This window comes from Syngnathus floridae, chromosome 16 (genome assembly GCF_059516105.1).
Source record: "Syngnathus floridae isolate MCC-2025c chromosome 16, RoL_Sflo_1.0, whole genome shotgun sequence".
Taxonomy (NCBI): Eukaryota; Metazoa; Chordata; class Actinopteri; order Syngnathiformes; family Syngnathidae; genus Syngnathus; species Syngnathus floridae.
In genome coordinates, this window is record NC_142428.1 from 3,083,974 (window position 1) to 3,109,159 (window position 25,186).

Below are 25,186 nucleotides of genomic sequence, written 5' to 3' on the forward strand. Positions count from 1 at the left end.
ACCGTCATATGGTGGTATAGGTCGTTGACATGCACTTTAGGAAAACAAAGATTTTTTTTCTATTCATGTGGCAAATGAAACATGTTTTCTGGCCTCCTAACTATTTGTAATGAGTTTAGAAGATAACAAGTCATTGATGCAAGTTAAAGTTAACTGGTCTAAGTGATGTCATTGGGATCAAATAGTTCCTCTCCATCCTAGAATTTTGCACAACTTTGCTCAATGCTGTGGTCTGGCCCAATACTGCCATATCGTTGGTATTCCAAAATGTTGTGCAGCCCTCATTGAGTGCCAAACGCGCAGCAACGGCAAGCGCAAGCGACTGCAAGCGCAAGCGACCGCGCAAGCGACGGCAAGCGCAAGCGACCGCGCAGCGACGGCAAGCGCAAGCGACCGCGCAGCGACGGCAAGCGCAAGCGACTGCGCAAGCGACTGCGCAAGCGACGGCAAGCGCAAGCGACGGCAAGCGCAAGCGACGGCAAGCGCAAGCGACGGCAAGCGCAAGCGACGGCAAGCGCAAGCGACGGCAAGCGCAAGCGACGGCAAGCGCAAGCGACGGCAAGCGCAAGCGACGGCGCAGCGAGACTTTTGTGCTTGTCTTGCAAGGTGGAAGAGACGATGTATGAAAAAAAGAGCCGGTGGACGGAGGCCACCAGACCTGCGTTTGGTGAGAGGGGTGCAAAGGAAGGAATCACCCAAAGAAAGCAGTCGCCAAGTGTTGAAGAGGAGCGTGATGCATGACTGGCCAAGGCTGGCCAGAGGCGGTGACATGGCAATCCAATATGCAACGCACTTGTTAGTTTTAATTTGATTTCCTCATTTGTCTGCCGTTCAGGGTTCCCGGGGCGGCGGATGGGACGAGCGCCAGCCTGCACCCAGAGAGACTGGGCTGCACCCACAAGACCAGGGAGGGGGCAGGTCATGAGTACGTTGACAGATGTGAGCCGCATGCAACTGAGTGCCGTTTGTCTTTTTGCACTTGTGCGAGGCGGAAGACGAGTCCAACACCGGCCGGAGCAGACCCGGACCTTGGCCCGTGACGAGCGGCCCACACGAGACTGATGGGTGCAGATGAGGCCAGCGTTTCAGGGGAGTATGACTTTGTTTCTTCTTTTGTGCATTCCCTACCCCTGTCTGTTTGAATAGGGTAACTAGTAGCACGCACGGGCATTTGGGTTGCTGTGACCCTCTAGATACAAATTGGCATAGTAGACAGCCCCTGCCTCTCTCCCTGCCACCCCCTCTCTCGCTCTCTTTCTCCAATGTGCCCGGCAGTACCTGTATGGCCTGGTGCGCTCAGGGTGGAACGTGCACAGCAAAAGCAAGCCTAAGCCTAACACAAACCCTAACCCTAACCACAGCAAGAGCAAGCCTAACCCTAAGCCTCAGCACAGCAAAAGCAAGCCTAAGCCTAACACAAACCCTAACCCTAACCACAGCAAGAGCAAGCCTAACCCTAAGCCTCAGCACAGCAAAAGCAAGCCTAAGCCTAACACAAACCCTAACCCTAACAAGAGCAAGCCTAACCCTAAGCCTCAGCACAGCAAAAGCCAGCCTAAGCCTAACACAAACCCTAACCCTAACCACAGCAAGAGCAAGCCTAACCCTAAGCCTCAGCACAGCAAAAGCAAGCCTAAGCCTAACACAAACCCTAACACAAACCCTAACCCTAACCACAGCAAGAGCAAGCCTAACCCTAAGCCTCAGCACAGCAAAAGCAAGCCTAAGCCTAACACAAACCCTAACCCTAACAAGAGCAAGCCTAACCCTAAGCCTCAGCACAGCAAAAGCCAGCCTAAGCCTAACACAAACCCTAACCCTAACCACAGCAAGAGCAAGCCTAACCCTAAGCCTCAGCACAGCAAAAGCAAGCCTAAGCCTAACACAAACCCTAACCCTAACCCTAACCACAGCAAGAGCAAGCCTAACCCTAAGCCTCAGCACAGCAAAAGCAAGCCTAAGCGTAACACAAACCCTAACCCTAACCCTAACCACAGCAAGAGCAAGCCTAACCCTAAGCCTCAGCACAGCAAAAGCCAGCCTAAGCCTAACACAAACCCTAACCCTAACCACAGCAAAAGCAAGCCTAACCCTAAGCCTCAGCACAGCAAAAGCAAGCCTAAGCCTAACACAAACCCTAACCCTAACCCTAACCACAGCAAGAGCAAGCCTAACCCTAAGCCTCAGCACAGCAAAAGCAAGCCTAAGCCTAACACAAACCCTAACCCTAACCACAGCAAGAGCAAGCCTAACCCTAAGCCTCAGCACAGCAAAAGCCAGCCTAAGCCTAACACAAACCCTAACCCTAACCCTAACCACAGCAAGAGCAAGCCTAACCCTAAGCCTCAGCACAGCAAAAGCAAGCCTAAGCCTAACACAAACCCTAACCCTAACCACAGCAAGAGCAAGCCTAACCCTAAGCCTCAGCACAGCAAAAGCCAGCCTAAGCCTAACCCTAACCACAGCAAGAGCAAGCCTAACCCTAAGCCTCAGCACAGCAAAAGCAAGCCTAAGCCTAACACAAACCCTAACCCTAACCACAGCAAGAGCAAGCCTAACCCTAAGCCTCAGCACAGCAAAAGCAAGCCTAAGCCTAACACAAACCCTAACACAAACCCTAACCACAGCAAGAGAAAGCCTAACCCTAAGCCTCAGCACAGCAAAAGCAAGCCTAAGCCTAACACAAACCCTAACCCTAACCACAGCAAGCCTAAGCCTCAGCACAGCAAAAGCAAGCCTAAGCCTAACACAAACCCTAACCCTAACCACAGCAAGCCTAAGCCTCAGCACAGCAAAAGCCAGCCTAAGCCTAACACAAACCCTAACCCTAACCACAGCAAGAGCAAGCCTAACCCTAAGCCTCAGCACAGCAAAAGCCAGCCTAAGCCTAACACAAACCCTAACCCTAACCACAGCAAGAGCAAGCCTAACCCTAAGCCTCAGCACAGCAAAAGCAAGCCTAAGCCTAACACAAACCCTAACCCTAACAAGAGCAAGCCTAACCCTAAGCCTCAGCACAGCAAAAGCCAGCCTAAGCCTAACACAAACCCTAACCCTAACCACAGCAAGAGCAAGCCTAACCCTAAGCCTCAGCACAGCAAAAGCAAGCCTAAGCCTAACACAAACCCTAACCCTAACCACAGCAAAAGCAAGCCTAACCCTAAGCCTCAGCACAGCAAAAGCAAGCCTAAGCCTAACACAAACCCTAACCCTAACCACAGCAAGAGCAAGCCTAACCCTAAGCCTCAGCACAGCAAAAGCCAGCCTAAGCCTAACACAAACCCTAACCCTAACCACAGCAAGAGCAAGCCTAACCCTAAGCCTTACCTTAGTCAAGGTTGGGGGGGTGCTAGTGAAATTTTTCCCCTTGCCTAAACCACCACAATATGTCTGCCTTTCAGGATGGCTGGGGCGGTGGATCGGACGAGTGCCTGCACAGAGGGACTGGACAGGACCGTGAGACCAGAGGGTAATAATAAAAAACTTTATTTGTAGAGCACCTTTCATACAAGAAATGCAGCTCAAAGCACTTTACAACAAAGAAAGAAATTATAAGCATTGAATTCTTCATATAGGAACAGACATAAAAAGAAAACAAAAACATTCATGTATGCATACGCAATTAATAAAGGGAGCTTAAAATAGGAGCAAGCTTTAATAGACAGGTAATGAGTACGTCCACAGAAGTGAACCGCGTGCAACAGAGTCCCGTTTTTCTTTTTACAGTGGCACGAGGCGGAGGATGAGTCCAAACGTCAAATACCGGCCGGGGGGGAGCCAACCTTCGCCCGTGATGAGCGGCCGACACGAGACGGACGGGTGCGGATGCGGCGAGGGCAGAGCGCCCAGCCAGCATTTAAGGAGAGTATGACTGTTTTTCCTTTTGTGCTTTCTTTCTTTCCCTCCACTTTTTCACTGGGTGTGCACACTGGCCGTCTGCATGAGGCCTCTCTCTTTCTCAGCGCTGCGTCATTTTGCAATATTGTTGTTTTATTGTTATTGTGTTTTTTAAATACATGAAGTGAACTGTTTGTACTGTAATTGTGTGTGCGTGTACCTCTGAACCTGAATTAAACTGTGAACTGAATTCAAGTGGTCCATTTTAAACATTGGCATGGGCAGTCTATTGTGCATACAAACTGGAATCATTTGAAACCTTCTCAATGACAAGACATTTGTAAAGTTAGTCTCAAACCAAATTGTCTTGTTTAATATGCAGTGTCAGGCTTTTTATATTTTTTTACTACACAAAGAAAAGCTGCATGCATTCTAAATTGTTGACAAAAGCCAAGTAGCCAGACACCCATAGATGCAAACGACAAGCGTACAAATGGTGTCTTTTGCGATCAATAAGTCATCTTTGGCAACCCTGCTTTAAAATGGCCACCGAACTCAGAATCTTGCAGAATGTTGGTACATTTTTCTGTACGAGTAAAAGCTGGTATTTTAATCTCGTCGGAGCCATTTTTTGGTTAGTTTTGAATCGTCATGCATCATGTGGGCATTCTTGTGAATAAAATCAACAGTGTGTTTTCTTCCTGTTGGTGGTCTTGTAAATAAAGTCAACTTTGGTGTCAGTCATCATTCGTGATGTGCCTTAATCGATGGTGCATCTCTTGAATGTGAAACTTCTTGCATGTTTTGTTGCAGGGTTGGGCGTCCCCATTGGCTGACTACAAAGAAGGCTGTTTCTCTACAGTCCAGGTTGTTGCTGTGGTCAATTGAATGTGTAAACATAGCGTGTAACGTTTAGGACCTTGGCTTTCCATTCAAAGCACAGTTGCTTAACTACACGGCCAGCCTCGGTACATGTACTGGGTGGTACCACCCAGTTCAGAGTAAAGTGAAGGCCAGAGTGGTCGTCTTAATACCAGCATCCTCATGAAATTGACCATATCAGACAGGCTAGATGAATTCCAAGTGCTACCACCGGGTGGCAGCATATTTCCCTCAAGCCGTCTGGTGCTGGGTCAATGCAATGCGTCTTTTGTTTTGCCCAAAGCAACCTAATACACAATATTTGCCTCAACCTGTCTGACACTCCATTGAACTGTATGCAATAATTTTTAACTTGAAACAACTACATTACAAATGGTAGGCGCCCTAATTAGACAGCTGGGTCAATGTGACCCGTCTTTTGCGGTTTGTTTTGCCCAAAGCAACCTAACAAATACGCATAGGTACTGCCGCTATCTCGTCGATGTGCATGTCTCTAAAATGTACAAAGCAAATTCATTTGCATAATAAACTTACAAACCAAGCAATGCTTCTTTCTAGGTCTCCTCATGTCCTCAGCACTGCAAACCTTTGTGCCGGTACACCATATGAAGTAAATGACGGAATGTTTTTTTTTTTACACCTCTAATGTGTATCAAGCATACCAGATGATGTTTTAGAACAGCCTAGAATATTAAGTTACAAAAAGTTTAAAAAGTTATTGATTATATATTTGCTCCAAGGAGGCAGTATTGACAAACGTCACCTCCGTCCATAGTCTGCGCATTGTTTTGTGCTTCGCAGCGCGGTGTAGACAGCAGGTAGCGTGGGGGGCGCAGGCGGCAGGGGGCGCAGGCGGCGCATGCAGCAGGGGTGGGGAATCGAACCCTGGATCTCAGGTGTTCGAGCGCAGCGACGGAGCCACTCGCCAAGCGTGGCGAGCTCGGCAGTGACCCCGCTTTCACTTCGAGTCATTCTTATACGTTCAGTATTGCGCTCCGCGCGCGCTGGGTAAGTACAAAACAGAACTGGCGGCCGCCAGCTGCCATGTCACGCTGGCCGACCGGTTCGTGACACGGCCTCATGCCCCATACAGCCCTGGTTCGATCCCAGTGGTGGGAACTTTCTCCGGCCCACTTTTGTAAGCGTCTGAATACATGCATATAGGTTGCATGTCGACGCATTTATTTATGTGTAAACGCCCAGTGTGGCCCCGCCTGCAAGTGGGCGGGGCGATGCAGCTGGCCCCGCCCCTGGCCCCGCCCTACAAAACGATAGTAGGGCAGGGGGCGGGGCCATTTCGAAAAGACAGGAGGGTAGGGTAGGGACGAAGCCCCGCCCCCTGCCCTACAAAAAGACAGTAGGGTAGGGGGCGGGGCTTCGCCCCGCCCCTTACCCTACTGTCTTTATATACAGTATATATATACAGTATATATATACAGTATATACAGTATATATATACTATATATACTGTATATATATATATACAGTATATATACAGTATATATATATACTGTATATATATATACAGTATATATACAGTATATATATATATATATATACTGTATATATATATATATATACTGTATATATATACAGTATATATATATACAGTATATATATATATATATATATATATATATACTGTATATATATATACAGTATATATACAGTATATATATATATATATATATATATATACTGTATATATATACTGTATATATATATAGTATATATATATACAGTATATATATACAGTATATATATATATATACTGTATATATATATACAGTATATATACAGTATATATATATATATATATACTGTATATATATATATATATACTGTATATATATACTGTATATATATATACAGTATATATATATATACTGTATATATATATAGTATATATATATACAGTATATATATATACTATATATACTGTATATATATAGTGTATATATATAGTATATATATATACAGTATATATATATAGTATATATATATACAGTGTATATATACTGTATATATATATATACTGTATATATACAGTATATATATACACTGTATATATACTGTATATATATACACTGTATATATATATATATACTGTATATATATATACAGTATATATATATATATACAGTGTATATATATACAGTATATATACAGTGTATATATATACTGTATATATACAGTATATATATATATACAGTATATATACACTGTATATATATATACTATATATATATACTGTATATATATATACAGTATATATATATATACTGTATATATATATACAGTATATATATATATACTGTATATATATATATATACTGTATATAAAGACAGTAGGGTAGGGGGCAGGGCTTCGCCCCGCCCCCTACCCTACTGTCTTTTTGTAGGGCAGGGGGCGGGGCTTCGTCCCTACCCTACCCTCCTGTCTTTTCGAAATGGCCCCGCCCCCTGCCCTACTATCGTTTTGTAGGGCGGGGCCAGGGGCGGGGCCAGCTGCATCGCCCCGCCCACTTGCAGGCGGGGCCACACTGGGCGTTTACACATAAATAAATGCGTCGACATGCAACCTATATGCATGTATTCAGACGCTCACAAAAGTGGGCCGGTGAAAGTTCCCACCGCTGGGATCGAACCAGGGCTGTACGGGGCATGAGGCCGTGTCACGAACCGGTCGGCCAGCGTGACCTGGCAATCGGCGGCCGCCAGTTCTCTTTTGTACTTACCCAGCACGCGCGGAGCGTAATACTGAACGTATAAGAATGACTCGAAGTGAAAGCGGGGTCACTGCCGAGCTCGCCACGCTTGGCGAGTGGCTCCGTCGCTGCGCTCGAACACCTGAGATCCAGGGTTCGATTCCCCACCCCTGCTGCCTGCGCCGCCTGCGCCCCCTGCCGCCAGCCCCCCCCTGCTGTCTACACCGCGCTGCGAAGTACACAACAATGCGCAGACTATGAAGGAGGTGACGTTTGTCAACACTCCCTCCTTGGAGCAAATATATAATCAATAAATTTTTTAAACTTTAGTACTTTTTTTTAAACTTTTTAAAACTTTTTGTAACTTAATTTCTAGGCTGTTCTAAAACACCATCTGGTATGCTTGATACACATTAGCGGAGGTGTAAAAAAACGGGCAACCCCCAGCCTCGGGTTCGGATACGGCATTGCTCAAAATGGCAAATCTTAGCAAGTTACAGAAGACTTTCTGCATCACATGAATATTTTTTTAGCATGTGGTTTGGAAGTTTATTATGCAAATGAATTTGCTTGCTTTGTACATTTTAGAGACACGCACATTGGCGAGATAGCGGCAGTACTTATGTGTATTTGTTAGGTTGCTTTGGGCAGAACAAACCGCAAAAGACGGGTCACATTGACCCAGCTGTCTAATTGGGGGCGCCTATCATTTGTAATGTACTTAAAAATTTAAATGATTAAATTTGTTAAAAATTATCACATACAGTTAAATAGAGCATCAGACAGGTTGAGGCAAATATCTAGCATGTGGTTTAGACGTCTATCATGCAAATGAGTTTTTGTACTTTTAACACACATGCACACTGGCGAGATAACGGCAGTACTTTATTTCTTAGGTTGTTTTGGGCAAAACAACGAAAGGTGCATCGCATTGACCCAGCATCAGACAGGTTGAGGCAAATACGCTGCTACTCGGTGGCAGCACTTGGAATTCATCTATTCATCAATTTCATAAGGATGCCTGTATGAATAAGAACACTCTGGCCTTTACTTCACTCTGAACTGGGTGGTACCACACAGTACATGTACCGAGGCTGGCGGTGTAGTTACGCAACTGCTTTGAATTGAAAGCTAAGGTCCTGGAAGTTACACGCTGTGTTTATATATTCAATTGACTATAGCAGCAACCTGGACTGGACAGCAGCAGCCTTCTTTGTAGTCAGCCAGCCAATGGGGACGCCAAGCCCTGCAACAAAACATGCAAGAAGTTTCACATTCAAGAGCTGGACCATCAATTGAGGCACATCGCGAATGATGACTGACACCAAAGTTGACTTTATTTACAAGACCACCAACAGGAAGCAAACACACCACTGTTGATTTTATTCACAAGAATGCCCACATGATGCATGACGATTCAAAACAAAAAATGGCTCTGACTAGATTCAAATAACAGCTTTTACTCTTACAGAAAAATGTACCAACATTCTGCAGGATTCTGCGTTCGGTGGCCATTTTAAAGCAGGGTTGCCAAAGATAACTTACTGATCGCAACAGAGACCGTTTGTACACTTGTCGTTTGCATCTATGGGTGTCTGGCTACTTGGCTTTTGTCAACAATTTAGAATGCATGCAGCTTTTCTTTGTGTAGTTAAAAAAATAAAAATAAAAAGCCTGACACTGCATATTTAAGTCAATTTTGTTTCAGCCTAACTTTACAATTGTCTTGTCATTGAGAATGTCTCAAATGATTCCAGTTTGTATGCACGATAGACTGCCAATGCCAATGTTTAAAATGGACCACTTGAATTCAGTTCACAGTTTAATTGCAGTTCAGTGGTACACACACACAATTACAGTACAAACAGTTCATTTCATGATTAAAAAAACAACAGTAAAACAACAATATTGCAAAATGACGCAAAACAAAACATAAAAAAAAAAGAAAAACAAACAATACGAAACAAACAATACAAAAACAATACAAAACAAACAATACAAAACAAACAATACAATACATACAACACATACAATACAATACATACAATACATACAAAACAAAAACAAAAAAAAGAAAAACAAAACAAAAAACAAAAAAAACAAAACAAAAAACAAACAATACAAACAACACATACAATACATACAATACATACAAAACAAAAAACAAAACAAACAATACAATACATACAATACAATACATACAATACAATACATACAAAACAAAAAAACAAAACAAAAAACAAAACAAAACGTAAAAAAAAAGAAAAACAAACAATACAAAAAAACAAACAATACATACAATACAATACATACAATACATACAAAACAAAAAAGAAAAAACAAAAGAAAAAAACAAAAAAAAAAACAATACATACAATACATACAATACATACAAAACAAAAAACAAAAAAAAACAAAAAAAACAAAATACATACAATACAATACAATACATACAATACAATACATACAAAACAAAAAACCAAAAACAAAACAAACAATACAATACATACAATACATACAATAGAATACAAACAATACATACAATACAATAAAATCAATACAAACAATACATACAAACAATACATACAATACAAGACAAACAATACATACAAACAATACAATACATACAATACATACAAACAATACATACGAACAATACATACAAACAATACATACAAACAATACATACAAACAATACATACAAACAATACATACAAACAATACATACAAACAATACATACAAACAATACAATACAAATACAATACAATACCATACAATACAATACCATACCATAAAATACAATACCATACCATACCATACCATACCATACCATACAATACCATACAATACAATACATACAATACAATACAATACATACAAACAATACATACAAACAATACATACAAACAATACAAACAATACAAACAATACATACAATACATACAATACATACAAACAATACATACAAATACAATACAAACAATACAATACAAACAATACAATACAATACAAACAATACAAACAATACAATACATACAATACAATACATACAATACATACAATACAAAAAAACCAAACAAAAAAGAAAACAAAACAAAAAAAACAAAACAAAAAAAACAAAATACATACAATACAATACACACAATACATACAAAACAAACAAACAAACAAAAAAAATTACATACAATACAATACAATACATACAATACAATACATACAATACAATACATACAATACAATACATACAATACATACAAACAATACATACAATACAATACATACAATACAATACATACAATACAATACAATACATACAATACAATACATACAATACATACAATACAAAAAAAACAAAAAACAAAAAAAAAGAAAACAAAAAAAAAAAACAATACATACAATACAATACACACAATACAATACATACAGTACATACAAACCAAAAAACAAAACAAACAAACAAACAAAAAAAAATAATAATAATACCTACAATACAATACAATGCATACAATGCATACAATACAATGCATACAATACAATACAATACAATACATACAATACAAACAATACCATACAATACCATACAATACAATACATACAATACAATACAATACATACAATACAAACAATACATACTGTTTGTACATACATACAATACAAACAATACATACAATACAAACAATACATACAAACAATACATACAAACAATACAATACAAACAATACAATACATACATACATACAATACAATACATACAATACATACATACAATACATACAATACAAAAAAACAAAACAAAAAAGAAAACAAAACAAAAAAAACAAAACAAAAAACAAAACAAAACAATACATACAATACACACAATACATACAATACATACAAAACAAAAAAAACCCCAAAAAAAACAATACATACAATACAATACAATACATACAATACAATACATACAATACATACAATACAATACATACATACAATACAAAAAAAACAAAAAACAAAAAAAAAGAAAGAAAACAAAACAAAAAAACAAAACAAAAAACAATACATACAATACAATACACACAATACAATACATACAGTACATACAAAACAAAAAACAAAACAAACAAAAAAAGTAATAATAATAATACCTACAATACAATACAATGCATACAATACAATGCATACAATACAATGCATACAATACAATGCATACAATACAATACAATACATACAATACAATGCATACAATACAATGCATACAATACAATACAATACATACAATACAATACAATACATACAATACAATACGATAAAATACGATACATACAATACAATAAATACAATAGATACAAAACAAAAAACAACAAACAAAACAAAACAAACAATACAAAACAATACATACATACAATACAAAAAAACCACAAAAAAAAAATACATACAATACAATACATACAAAACAAAAAAAACAAAAAACAAAAAAAACAATACATACATACAATACATATAATACAATAGATACAATACAATACATACAATACATACATACAATACATACAATACAATACATACAAAACAAAAAACAAAACAAAAAAAACAAAACAAAACAAAACAACAAAACAAAAAACAACATAACAAAAAACAATACATACAAATCTTGGGATTTCCTGGGTTGAGCTGGATGAAGTGGCTGGAGAGAGGAAAGTCTGGGAGTCCCTCCTAAAGCTGCTGCCGCCGCAATCCGACGTCCGGATAAGCGGTGGATGGCTGGGTGGCTGGCTGGATGGGTGGCTGGATGGATGGGTGGATGGATGGGTGGATGGATGGGTGGATGGATAGGAGGATGGGTGGGTGGATGGGTTTTGGATGGGTTGGGTTGGATGGGTGGATGGATGGGTGGATGGGTTGGGTGGATGGGTTGGGTGGATGGATGGGTTGGGTGGGTGGATGGGTTGGATGGACGGATGGATGGCTGGCTGGCTGGATGGGTGGCTGCCTGGATGGGTGGCTGGATGGATGGGTGGCAAAAAAGAAAACAAAACAATACATACAATACAATACACACAATACATACGAAACAAAAAACAAAACAAAAACAAAACAAACAAAAAAAAACAATACATACAATACAATACATACAATACATACAATACAATACAATACATGCAATACATACAATACAATACATACATACAATACATACAATGCAAAAAAAACAAAAAAAACAAAACAAAAAAAACCCCAATACATACAATACACACAATACAATACATACAAAACAAAAAACAAAAAAAACAAAAAAACAATACATACAATAAAATACATACAATACAAAAAAAAACAAAAAACAAAACAAAAAAATACATACAATACAATACAAAACAAAAAAAAACAAAAACACAACCAAAAAAACAACAAAAAAACAATGCATACAATACAATACAATACATACAATACAATACAATACAATACAATACAAACATACAATACAATACATACAATACATACAATACAATACATACAATACAAAAAAAAAAAGAAAAAAAAAAAACAATACATACAATACAAACAATACATACATACAATACAATACATACATACATACAATACATACAATACAAAAAAACAAAAAACAAAACAAAAAAGAAAACAAAACAAAAAACACAAAACGAAAAACAAAACAAAACAATACATACAATACAATACACACAATACATACAAAACAAAAAACAAAACAAAACAAAAAAAACAAACAAAAAAAACAATACATACAATACAATACATACAATACATACAATACAATACATACAATACAATACATACAATACATACAATACAATACATACAATACAATACATACAATACAATACATACAATACAATACATACAATACAATACATACAATACAATACATACAATGCAAAAAAAACAAAAAAAACAAAAACAAAAAAACCCCAATACATACAATACAATACAATACACACAATACAATACAAAACAAAAAAAACAAAAAAAACAAAAAAAAACAAAAAAACAATACATACAATACAATACATACAATCCAAAAAAAACAAAAAACAAAACAAAAAAAAAAAAAAAAAAATACATACAATACATACAATACAATACAATACATACAAAACAAAAAAAACAAAAACACAAACCAAAAAACAATACATACAATACAATACATACAATACATACAATACATATAATACAATACATACAATACATACAATACATACAATACAATACAATACATACAATACAATACAATACAAAAAAAAAAGAAAACAAAAAACAAAACAATACATACAATACAATACAATACATACAGTGCATACAAAACAAAAAACAAAACAAAAAACAAAAAAAATAAAAAAAATACATACAATACAATACATACAATACATACAATACAATACATACAATACATACAATACAATACAATACATACAAAACAAAAAACAAAAAACAAAACAAAAAACAATACAAAACAATACATACATACAATACATACAATACAAAAAAAACAAAAACAAAACAAAAAACAAAAAAAAATACATACAATACATACAATACAATACATACAATACATACAAAACAAAAAAAACAAAAACCAAAAAAAACCCAAAAAAAACAAATAAAAAAAACAATACATACAATACATACAATACAATACATACAATACAATACATACAATACAATACATACAAAACAAAAAACAAAACAAAAAAAACAAAAAACAAAACCAAAAACAACAAAACAAAAAACACAACAAAACAAACAATACATACAAATCTTGGGATTTCCTGGGTTGAGCTGGATGAAGTGGCTGGAGAGAGGAAAGTCTGGGAGTCCCTCCTAAAGCTGCTGCCGCCGCAATCCGACGTCCGGATAAGCGGTGGATGGCTGGGTGGCTGGATGGATGGGTGGCTGGGTGGATGGATGGATGGGTGGGTCGGCCGGGTGGGTGGGTGGATGGGTTGGATGGACGGGTGGATGGATGGGTGGATGGGTTGGGTGGGTGGCTGGATGGGTTGGGTGGATGGATGGACGGGTGGGTGGATGGATGGACGGGTGGGTGGATGGATGGACGGGTGGGTGGATGGATGGACGGGTGGGTGGATGGATGGACGGGTGGACGGACGGGCGGACGGACGGACGGATGGGTGGATGGATGGATTGACATAGAACACATACAATACCCTGCCATACGCTACCATACACACAATGCATACAATACAATACATACAATACAATACCATACAATATCATACCATACTATATGCTCTGCATCTGGGAGTTACAATTATAGACATTGAGTAGAGTGGCAATGGCATGATATTTTTGCAACAATTACACATACCAACTCCAGTTTTATATTTAAAATATGTATACAATTATCAGTATATTGTAATGAGTTATAATAATTACAAAAGTATCCGAATTATAATAATTTAATTTTATCATCCATCAACTCACTCAAAAATGTCGGCATGAATCGAGCAGTCGACTAAACGGGAGAAAATCACGCTCGCAAATGTTTGTTGCATAACGGAAGGCGGGCGGGCGGGCGCCATCTTGGAATAGATTTGAACATGACGTAACAAATTTGTCACATTCATCAGTTTGCATAACACGGAAATAGCACACTATATGTAATGCAACATTGTTAATTTGACGAAACGCAACGCCAAAGAGATTTGAAATACTGTAGCGGCAAAACGACAGTCGCGGTGGCCGGGACGAGTGTGAAAAGATTTTCAAGATATTTGTTCGCATCAAACAAACAAGGCGTCCGTCGTGAGAAACGGCAATGAACGACAAACATTTGATAGCTTACCCGAGAAACCGCCACACGGTCGGTGGCGCCTGCATTTGATAACTCGCCTTGAATCCTGCAACAAACAAACAAGGCGTCCGTCGTGAGAAACGCCAATGAACGACAAACATTTCCTAGCATGTTAGCTTACCTGAGAAACCGCCCGCTGCGCGGGTGATTGCACCGGTATTTGACAACTTCCCCAATTCACCCGAAGACTTGACGTCACATCCGTCAATTCAAATCTTCCTCGCCAGCTCGTCCAATGGCGCTTTGCACACGAGCGTACCACGTGACAGGCCACTTCACACGCGGGCGGTTGTACCTGTCGCTCACCTCAAGACTTAAAACTGCCTTCAAAAACCTAAGTGCCACTTTGCCCGCCTCCTACCTCTGCCCAAATTCAGTCTGACCAATCACAGCGCAACTGAAATTGGCTTGACCACGCCCACCTCTCCGACAGGCAAGACTGAAACCTGCCTTCAAAAAAAAAAAAAAAAGTCACAAACTTTATGCAGAAGTGAGTGAAAATCGACAAAGTACAGCTCGTGGGTAAGGTCGGGTCCCGAACCATGGTTCCATCGTGTTAGAGGCAATGACGTTTACCACTTGACCAAAGACTCGTGTCCATGACAGTGACAGAAGGGCAACCAACGCTCACCTCAAGACTGAAAACCCAAATAGTGTTGGCTCGTGAGTGAACGATTCGTTCAAAGAGATTCTAAAGATTCAGTTCACCTAAAAGAACTGGAATGCACATCAGTACTTGGGGAGCTTCCGTAGTTGGTCTTTTAGCAGGCCCCGCCCACAAGTACCTCCACATTGGGTCACGTGACTAACAGCTATTTACATACAATAAAATAAAGTATGAAAACGTTATTTAAAAACACACACAAAATCATACATACACAAGACCAATGCCGCTGGAACGAGCTGGACTAAAGGAAGACATCCGTTTAAATTTGGTCAGTTTTAAGAAATAAGGAAATCATGAATATTAAAAGAGGATTTTTTTTTTAAACGACAAAGACGACAAACATTTGCTAGCATGCTCGCTTACCTGAGAAACCGTCCGCCGCCGCCGGCCCGCGCTCGGTGGCACCTGCATATGATAACTCCCCTTGAGCGAGCACACCTGTCTTCAATTGACCTAAAGCCCTGACGTCACATCCGTCGATTCAAATCTTCTTCTCCTGATCGTCCAACGGCGCTCGGCACACTGACGCCACCAGGTGGTCGCCTGTCATGGTGACTACTGTGGAAAGGCTTGCTTCGGACTATCCGTTGAAACTTTCAACACCGAACATGTTTGGATGGAGGATACCCTATCAATATGACCAAATCTCCTTTGGTTCCCGAGCAGGCTCTGGTCGAGTGGTTAATGCCATTGCCTTCAATCAAATGAAAATATTTGTATCGAGTATATTTGTATTGTATATTTGTAAACGTGCTTTTGTTGTGCAATTAACCCTTTATTTATTTATTCTTTTTTGTTTAACCTCGTGTAGTGTACCTACACATATTGTCATATAAAATGTCTGATTTTTATGTTTTAATTGGCGAATATAAAAACAAGGAATAAGACGCCAGACACGTTTTAACATAAATGTTTATTAAAAATAATAATATCAAAAGCAAATTTCAAACCAGCAATCTAATGTGAAATTGCAGTAGATATATTGGATGACAATATTTAGGCGTATATAGGTATACACGTTATTTAAAAACGACTATAAGTGTTATACTACGACACAAGTGTTTACCAGCTCAGTGGCCTAAGAGGAGAGTGTCCGCCCTGAGACTGGGAGGTGGTGGGTTCAAACCCCTGCCGAGTCATACCAGTGACTATAACAATGGTACCCATTTCTTCCCTGCTTGGCACTCAGTTTAAGGGGTTGAAATGGGGCCCCCCCCTGCTGCTCACTTATACTCCGGTGCGACTTACAGTTCGAAAATTACGGTAAGTTCAAAAATATCAGAGGAAGTGATAAACAACTGAGGTGATTTGGTTGCATAAGCAAGCCTAACCCTAAGCACAGCAAAAGCGAGAGCAAGCCTAACACAAACCCTAACCCTAAGCACAGCAAGAGCTCTGGTCGAGTGGTTAACGCCATTGCCTTCAATCAAATGAAAATATTTGTATCGAGAGTTCATCCTAAAATGAATTGTTCTTGCAAAAATTCTGCCGCCGTTGCAGTGCTCCTGTGGACTCATTTTCAAGTCAGTTGCTAAGAAACACCACACCGTTGCACAGAGACAATTCTTGAGTCATATCAAATCAATGATTTTCAAACGGGTCCAAACAAGTTTTTCCCTCATGGCTACAAAGATCTTTAGATCTTTTCGTTCACTCTCGTTCACTGAAAACATTCGTTCTTTTGAACCCATCGTTCACTCACGAGCCAACACTACACTGCAGTAGTGATACACACACACACACACACACACTCAATGATACGACAAACACGATGACACGACTTTTCACGCACCTGCACTTAACGAGGGAATCTTGGGAAACATGTTGGAACGCGGCCCTGAGGACTAGAGCTTGACACCTGTGACCTTTGCCCATGATATTTCCCTCATAAAGTGGCCTGTTATTAGGTACACTTGAAAAGGGCGGTGTACCTAATGGAGTGTCCGTGTGATTCCCTCGTTAAGTGCACCTGCGGGAAAACTTTTAGCTCCTGCGGAACGTGAAAGTGACCAAAAACTTTTCCCGCACCTGCAATATGGCAGTAAATGGCAATATTTTTTCATTTTTACATAGCTTGGAAATGTACTATGATGGAGGAGTTTACAGGTGCAGGCCGGAGGGGGCTCGGCCCAAAGGAAATTAACAGATGGAAATATTTAAAAACACTTGAGGTCACCATTAGATTCAGATTTATCATATATATACACACGTATATAAATTAAATTTCCTTGAAGGGGATTTACACTGTACATGAAAGTATTTGTAACACCATCATCAGTATCTATAAAAACCTTCAGAGGGGTTAGGGTTAGGCTTAGGGTCGGCCAGTGCGACATGGGAGCCGGCGGCCGCCAGTTCTCTTTTGTACTTACCCAGCGCGCGGAGCGCAATACTGAACGTATAAGAATGACTCGAAGGGAAAGCGGGGTCACTGCCGAGCTCGCCGCGCTTGGCGAGTGGCTCCGTCGCTGCGCTCGAACACCTGAGATCCAGGGTTCGACTCCCCACCCCTGCTGCCTGCGCCCCCTGCCGCCTGCGCCACCTGCGGCCCCTGCCGCCTGCGCCTACTACCCCCCCATGCTACCTGCGCCCCCTGCTGTCTACACCGCGCTGCGAAGCACACAATGCGCAGACTATGAAGGTGGTGACATTTGTCAATACTCCCTCCTTGGAGCAAATATATAACTTTTTTAAACTTTAGTAATTTTTTTCAAACTTTTTTTAAACTTTTTGTAACTTAATATTCTAGGCTATTCTAAAACACCATCTGGTATGCTTGATACACATTAGAGGAGGTGTTCCGTCATTTACTTCATATGGCTTACCGGCACAAAGGTTTGCAGTGCTGAGGACATGAGACCTAGAAAGAAGCATTGGGAGCTTAAGATCAGGGGATGCTTTGAGAATAATTGTCAATTTTTTGTCTATGTGAAGCCCTTTGAGACTGTTTGAGATTTAGGGCTATACAAATAAACTTGACATTGCTGATGTATCAATGCCCGAGGGATTAGGCACATGGACGGGCAACCCCCAGCCTCAGGTTCGGATACGGCATTGCTCAAGTTGGCAAATCTTAGCAAGCTACAGAAGACTTTCTGCATCACATGAATATTTTTTAGCATGTGGTTTGGAAGTTTATTATGCAAATGAAGTTGCTTTGTACATTTTAGAGACACACACATTGACGAAAACACTTTTGTCAACAATTTAGAATGCATGCAGCTTTTCTTTGTGTAGTAAAAAAATATAAAAAGCCTGACACTGCATATTAAACAAGACAATTTGGTTTGAGACTAACTTTACAAATGTCTTGTCATTGAGAAGGTTTCAAATGATTCCAGTTTGTATGCACAATAGACTGCCCATGCCAATGTTTAAAATGGACCACTTAAATTCAGTTCAGTTTAATTCAGGTTCAGAGGTACACGCACACACAATTACAGTACAAACAGTTCACTTCATGTATTTAAAAAAACACAATAACAATAAAACAACAATATTGCAAAATGACGCAGCGCTGAGAAAGAGAGAGGCCTCATGCAGACGGCCAGTGTGCACACCCAGTGAAAAAGTGGAGGGAGGGAGGGAAAGAAAGAAAGCACAAAAGGAAAAACAGTCATACTCTCCTTAAATGCTGGCTGGGCGCTCTGCCCTCGCCGCATCCGCACCCGTCCGTCTCGTGTCGGCCGCTCATCACGGGTGAAGGTTGGCTCCCCCCCGGCCGGTATTTGATGTTTGGACTCATCCTCCGCCTCGTGCCACTGCAAAAAGAAAAACGGGACTCTGTTGCACGCGGTTCACTTCTGTGGACGTACTCATTACCTGTCTATTAAAGCTTGCTCCTATTTTAAGCTCCCTTTATTAATTGCGTATGCATACATGAATGTTTTTGTTTTCTTTTTATGTCTGTTCCTATATGAAGAATTCAATGCTTATAATTTCTTTCTTTGTTGTAAAGTGCTTTGAGCTGCATTTCTTGTATGAATGGTGCTCTACAAATAAAGTTTTTTATTACCCTCTGGTCTTGCGGTCCTGTCCAGTCCCTCTGTGCAGGCACTCGTCCGATCCACCGCCCCAGCCATCCTGAAAGGCAGACATATTGTGGTGGTTTAGGCAAGGGGAAAAATTTCACTAGCACCCCCCCCCAACCTTGATTAAGGTAAGTTTGAATCAGGTAACTACCGGCACGCACGGGCTGGCACATGTCTCATACGGCCCTCCCGCATTGGAGCGATGCGGGTTATGAAATGTTTAACCCCTTACAAAAAGGGAGGGAGGGAGAGAGGGAAGGAGGGAGAAAGTGAGAGGAGATAAGAGGCTTTGGTGCGCACTTAAGCGCAACCGGCCAGTTCCCCCTGAGTAGAGCTGGCTTGGCCCCGAGAGGAAAAACAGAGGAAAACGTGACGTCACGGAGAGCGTCACGGAGAATCTCCTTGTCCTCGACACCGTCGACGACACTGGGACCCAGTCTGGCAGACATTATACCCTGGTATTCCACAAAGGGCAAGGTATAGCCACGTTCCACCCTGAGTGCACCAGGCCATGCAGGTACTGCCGGGCGCGTTGGAGAAAGAGAGTGATAGAGGGGGGGGGGAGGAAGCGGGGGAGGGGGGCAGGGGGTGTCTACTTTGCCGATTCGTATCTAGAGGGTCACAGCAACCCAAATGCCCGTGCGTGCTACTAGTTACCCTATTCAAACAGACAGGGGTAGGGAAAGCACAAAAGAAGAAACAAAGTCATACCCCCCCAAAACGCTGGCTGCATCTGCACCCATCAGTCTCGTGTGGGCCGCTCGTCACGGGCCAAGGTCCGGGTCTGCTCCGGCCGGTGTTGGACTCGTCTTTCGCCTCGCACAAGCGCAAAAAGACAAGGGCACTCAGTTGCATGCGGTTCAATTCTGTCAACGTACTCATTACCTGCCCCCTCCCTGGTCTTGTGGGTGCTGCCCAGTCCCTCTCGGTGCAGGCTGGCGCTCGCCCCATCCGCTGCCAGCTGAGAGGCAGAAAAAAAAGGAAATGAAATTAAAACCAACAAGTGTGTACACTACGCTTGCAGATTGGATTGCCATGTCACCGCCTCTGGCCAGCCTTGGCCATTCATGCATCAGGCTCCTCTTCAACACTTGGCGACTACTTTCTTTGGGTGATTCCTTCCTTTGCAACCCGCTCACCAATCACGGGTCTGGTTGCCTCCGTCCACCGGCTCTTCGTTTCATACATCGTCTCTTCCACCTTGCAAGACAAGCACAAAAGTCTCGCTGCGCCGTCGCTTGCGCTTGCCGTCGCTTGCGCTTGCCGTCGCTTGCGCTTGCCGTCGCTTGCGCTTGCCGTCGCTTGCGCTTGCCGTCGCTTGCGCTTGCCGTCGCTTGCGCTTGCCGTCGCTTGCGCTTGCCGTCGCTTGCGCTTGCCGTCGCTTGCGCTTGCCGTCGCTTGCGCTTGCCGTCGCTTGCGCTTGCCGTCGCTTGCGCTTGCCGTCGCTTGCGCTTGCCGTCGCTTGCGCTTGCCGTCGCTTGCAGTCGCTTGCAGTCGCTTGCGCGGTCGCTTGCCGTCGCTGCGCGTTTGGCACTCAATGGGCTGCACAACATTTTGGAAAATCAATGATATGGCAGTATTGGGCCAGACCACTGCTTTGAGGAAAGTTGTGCAAAATTCTTGGATGGAGGTTAACTATTTGATCGCAATGAGATCAGTAAGATTAGTTCCCTTGAACTTACATCAATGACTTATCGTCTTAACGCATGACAAATAGTTAGGCAAGAAAACATGTTTCATTTGAGACATGAAAGAAAAAATCTTTGCTGTCTTAAAGTGCATGTCAATAACCTAGACCACCATATGGCAGTTTTCCAATACACGTGCAGCCCTACACACACGTCACCATTGGTGTCCAAATGGCAGCCTCGGGGCAACTTGATCAACACACCACACGATAAACACAACACTGCTTTGTAGCACTAAATATCAATGGAAACATTTCGTGATTGATCTAATGAATTGGCGTCAAAGAATTCAGAATTTGTTTCAGTATGCAGCCCTCAAGCAGACATTGGGACACCGCTGGTGTAATTTAAAAAAAAAAAAAAATCCATTTCACACATTGAAGCTGCGCAGGTCAACGCCTCCTGGGAAGCGGGGGGTCTCCCTCAAAACTCGGCGACTTCAGAGCGATGCCGCAGCGGTCCGTTCACCTCTGATCAGATCATGTCACATCCCGGTCGCCATCTGCAGAAACAGAAACAAATGCTAGAAACTCAAAGAGCACCCCAAGTTGTCGGTCACGTGCTTACTTGATCACTGCGGCTAGCGACTATTGGTGACCGTCGGATCAGGCCGTGTGCCCCCCCCCTTTTGTGTCCGGCCTGCAAATGGCAGAAGTTGCAATGAGTTGGGCGCTGCTCGCATCATTACGTCTTCCTCGTGGACCGGCTCGCCCGAACACCGCCCCCTACGCCTAGAGAACAAAGGACACAGCTTAGATCAAGCACAACAGTGGTAGGTTAGAAAAAGACAATGTTAGCGTCTCGCTCCAATGCTGTCCTACACCTAGGGGAGAACAAAGAACACAAGTACCACAGTGGTGGTAGGTTAGGGTTAGATGAAGTGCAACAGTGGCAGGTTAGAAAAAGACAAAATGGTACAAGTCAAATTGCAAAAATGGACATTCGGGATCGGCTCGCTTCAACGCCGCCCTACACCGATGGGGGAGAACAAAGAACGCAGCAAATACGACAGTGGCAGGTTAGAAAAAAACACAAAATGGTACAAGTCATATGGCAAGCTTGGACATTGGGCTCCGCGTCAAAGTTCAGTTTTGTGTCCATCCAAGTCACAACGTCCTCCCCCAAGTGAGCCGTCAATGGCAACCAAGCACAAGACACCGCTGGATCCAGATAAGCCACAACCTCTTAAGCAAGACCAACCATCAGACCCCCAAACACTGTCCACACCTGCAACCTTTCCGTCGTGCACCCATAACCAAAGGCAACCACACTGCCCCCTCCTGGGCACATGATCTGCACGTGTTGACTTTTGCAGCATGCTGCTTGATTCTTGACTTGATATGGCATTGCTCTTTAGGATATGGCATTGCTCTTTAGGATATGGCATTGCTCCTTTGGATATGGGCATTGCTCCTTTGGATATGGGCATTGCTCCTTTGGATAGGCCATTGCTCCTTTGGATAGGCCATTGCTCCTTTGGATAGGCCATTGCTCCTTTGGATAGGCCATTGCTCCTTTGGATAGGCCATTGCTCCTTTGGATTGGCCATTGCTCCTTTGGATTGGCCATTGCTCCTTTGGATTGGCCATTGCTCCTTTGGATAGGCCATTGCTCCTTTCGATAGGCCATTGCTCCTTTGGATAGGCCATTGCTCCTTTGGATAGGCCATTGCTCCTTTGGATAGGCCATTGCTCCTTTGGATAGGCCATTGCTCCTTTCATATGGAATTATACTTTTCCCATTCGGCTCCTCTTGCAGCCTACAATAACACAGAGTCATTAATTGCGTGCTGGGAAGCTAAAACTTGACAACCATTGTGTGTTGGGAAGCTGAAACTTGACAGAAACAGGTTTTCACCTGATTTAGGACTACTCTTCCTCAGTGTCCTCAGCATCACTAAAATAGCTCCTCAAGAGCCTCCTGCTTGCTTTGTATAGAAGGATGCTGGCTGGGCAGTCATTTCTAGTGCTACAAAAGACAAACAGAAATTATTGCAACAAAAATAGATATTTTAATTTCATACATACTAAGTAGAGTTTTGCAGTTGAAAAAATATATCATATTGTAGTAAATTATAATAATTATTCAGGATTATAATTCATATTTTCATTTCATCATTCATCAACTCACCTCACATTGGACAGATGATCCAGGTTGGCGGCGTCCAAAACGGGAGAAAATAACGCGCGCAAATGTTTGTTGCGTAACGGAACGAGAGTGGGCGGGCGCCATCTTTGAATGGCGTTGCTCTGATTTGGACATGACGTAACAAATTCGTTACATTTATCAGTTTGCATAACGCGGAAACGGCACACGCATGATATAAAATAATAAAAATATGGTTTAGTTGACTAGAGTCAAACTAACATTTCCTATAGTCAGACAAACACACGCTTATCGGCGGCGTCATTTACGAACCTTCTACAAACAAACGAATGAAAAAATGCTGGCCAGCATTAAAAAAAACAAAAAAAAAACGCGAAAGACATTTAAAATACCACCAAAACGCGCAACGACGCGACGCAAAGTCGATTGTGGCGTGCCGTGCCCAAACCTCAAGCACTCCCTAGACAGCGAAAATCCTGCAAGAAATAATAAATGGCATCGTAAGATACTGCAAACATTTGCTCACGGGCTAAATGGCCTGCGGCCTACAATTTACCTCCAGGCCCACCGTCGCGGTGGACGTCACGTTGCCGAGTTACCAGAGGACGACAATTCTGCGACAAACAAACATGGCGTCCGTCGTGAGAAACGGCAAGAAACGACAAACATTTGGTGGCTCCTGCATTGGAGAACTCTCCTTGAGCGCGAAAATCGTGCTACAAACACGGCGTCCGTCGTGAAAAGCAGCAGGAGACGACAAACATTTGCTAGCATGCTAGCTTACCTGAGAAACCGTCCGCCGCCACGAGCTCGGTGGCACCTGCATATGATAACTCCCCTTGAGCGAGCACACCTGTCTTCAATTTACCTAAAGCCCAGACGTCACATCCGTCAATTCAAATCTTCTTCTCCTGATCGTCCAACGACGCTCGGCACACTGACGCCACCAGGTGGTCGCCTGTCATTATGACTACGGTGGAAAGGGTTGCTTCGGACTGACTATCCGTTGAAACTTTGAACACCCAACATGTTTGGATGGATACCCTATCAATAGGACCAAATCTCCTTTTGTTTCCGAGCAGGCTCCGGTCGAGTGGTTAACACCATTGCCTTCAATCAAATGAAAACATTTGTATCGATAGTTCATCCTGAAATGAATTGTTCTTGCAAAAATTCTGCGGCCGTTGCAGTGGACTCATTTTCAATTCAGTTGTTAAGAAACACCACACCGTTGCACAGAGACAATTCTTGAGTCATATCAAATAAATAAAAGCTCGAGTTGCTTGTTGGCTGCCTATTAAAGGTGATGACGAAGCTGGATCTCAGCCAATCAGCTCGCTTCGACTGCTCCTCCTTGTCAGATAAGCCGCAAGCTCGCAACCTCAAGTGAAGCAGACGACATGATGTACCTCTTGTTGTTGAGCATTGCTGCCAC

At 41.7% G+C, this 25,186-nt stretch overlaps 2 protein-coding genes and 1 long non-coding RNA gene across 8 annotated transcripts; 1 reads left to right on the forward strand and 2 right to left on the reverse strand.

Moving 5' to 3' along the window:
- The first annotated feature begins 1,061 nt into the window (after positions 1–1,061).
- Positions 1,062–4,087, forward strand: LOC148385063 (uncharacterized). The gene is made up of 3 exons (XM_088401449.1): positions 1,062–1,076; positions 1,213–3,469; positions 3,727–4,087. The coding sequence occupies exons 1-2, from the start codon at positions 1,062–1,064 to the stop codon at positions 3,373–3,375; spliced, it is 2,178 nt and encodes a 725-aa protein (XP_088257575.1). The 3' UTR covers positions 3,376–3,469; positions 3,727–4,087.
- Positions 4,088–8,299: 4,212 nt separating this feature from the next.
- LOC148385064 (uncharacterized) lies at positions 8,300–16,602 on the reverse strand. 4 transcript variants are annotated; one of them, XR_015863472.1, is made up of 6 exons: positions 16,290–16,602; positions 15,968–16,071; positions 15,801–15,890; positions 15,381–15,709; positions 15,251–15,305; positions 8,300–8,673 (listed from the first exon to the last, which is right to left on the reverse strand). It is a non-coding gene; the product is annotated as an uncharacterized LOC148385064 (long non-coding RNA). The 4 variants fall into 4 exon arrangements; XR_015863469.1 differs by having other exon boundaries at positions 15,801–15,897; positions 16,290–16,600; XR_015863471.1 differs by lacking the exon at positions 15,801–15,890 and having other exon boundaries at positions 16,290–16,600.
- A 2,455-nt stretch (positions 16,603–19,057) lies between these two features.
- Positions 19,058–25,185, reverse strand: LOC148385065 (uncharacterized). 3 transcript variants are annotated; one of them, XR_015863468.1, is made up of 9 exons: positions 24,536–25,185; positions 24,308–24,365; positions 24,200–24,227; positions 23,503–23,613; positions 22,213–23,404; positions 20,843–22,147; positions 20,669–20,773; positions 19,942–20,009; positions 19,058–19,687 (listed from the first exon to the last, which is right to left on the reverse strand). XR_015863468.1 is itself a non-coding variant. In XM_088400805.1 (9 exons), exons 5-9 carry the CDS (start codon positions 21,020–21,022, stop codon positions 19,543–19,545), a joined length of 417 nt encoding a protein of 138 aa, XP_088256931.1. In that variant the 5' UTR covers positions 21,023–22,147; positions 22,213–23,404; positions 23,503–24,227; positions 24,308–24,365; positions 24,536–25,061; the 3' UTR covers positions 19,058–19,542. The 3 variants fall into 3 exon arrangements, 1 of the variants encoding a protein (XP_088256931.1); XR_015863467.1 differs by having other exon boundaries at positions 23,776–24,227; XM_088400805.1 differs by having other exon boundaries at positions 20,843–20,918; positions 21,000–22,147; positions 23,503–24,227; positions 24,536–25,061.
- Position 25,186: the final 1 nt, after the last annotated feature.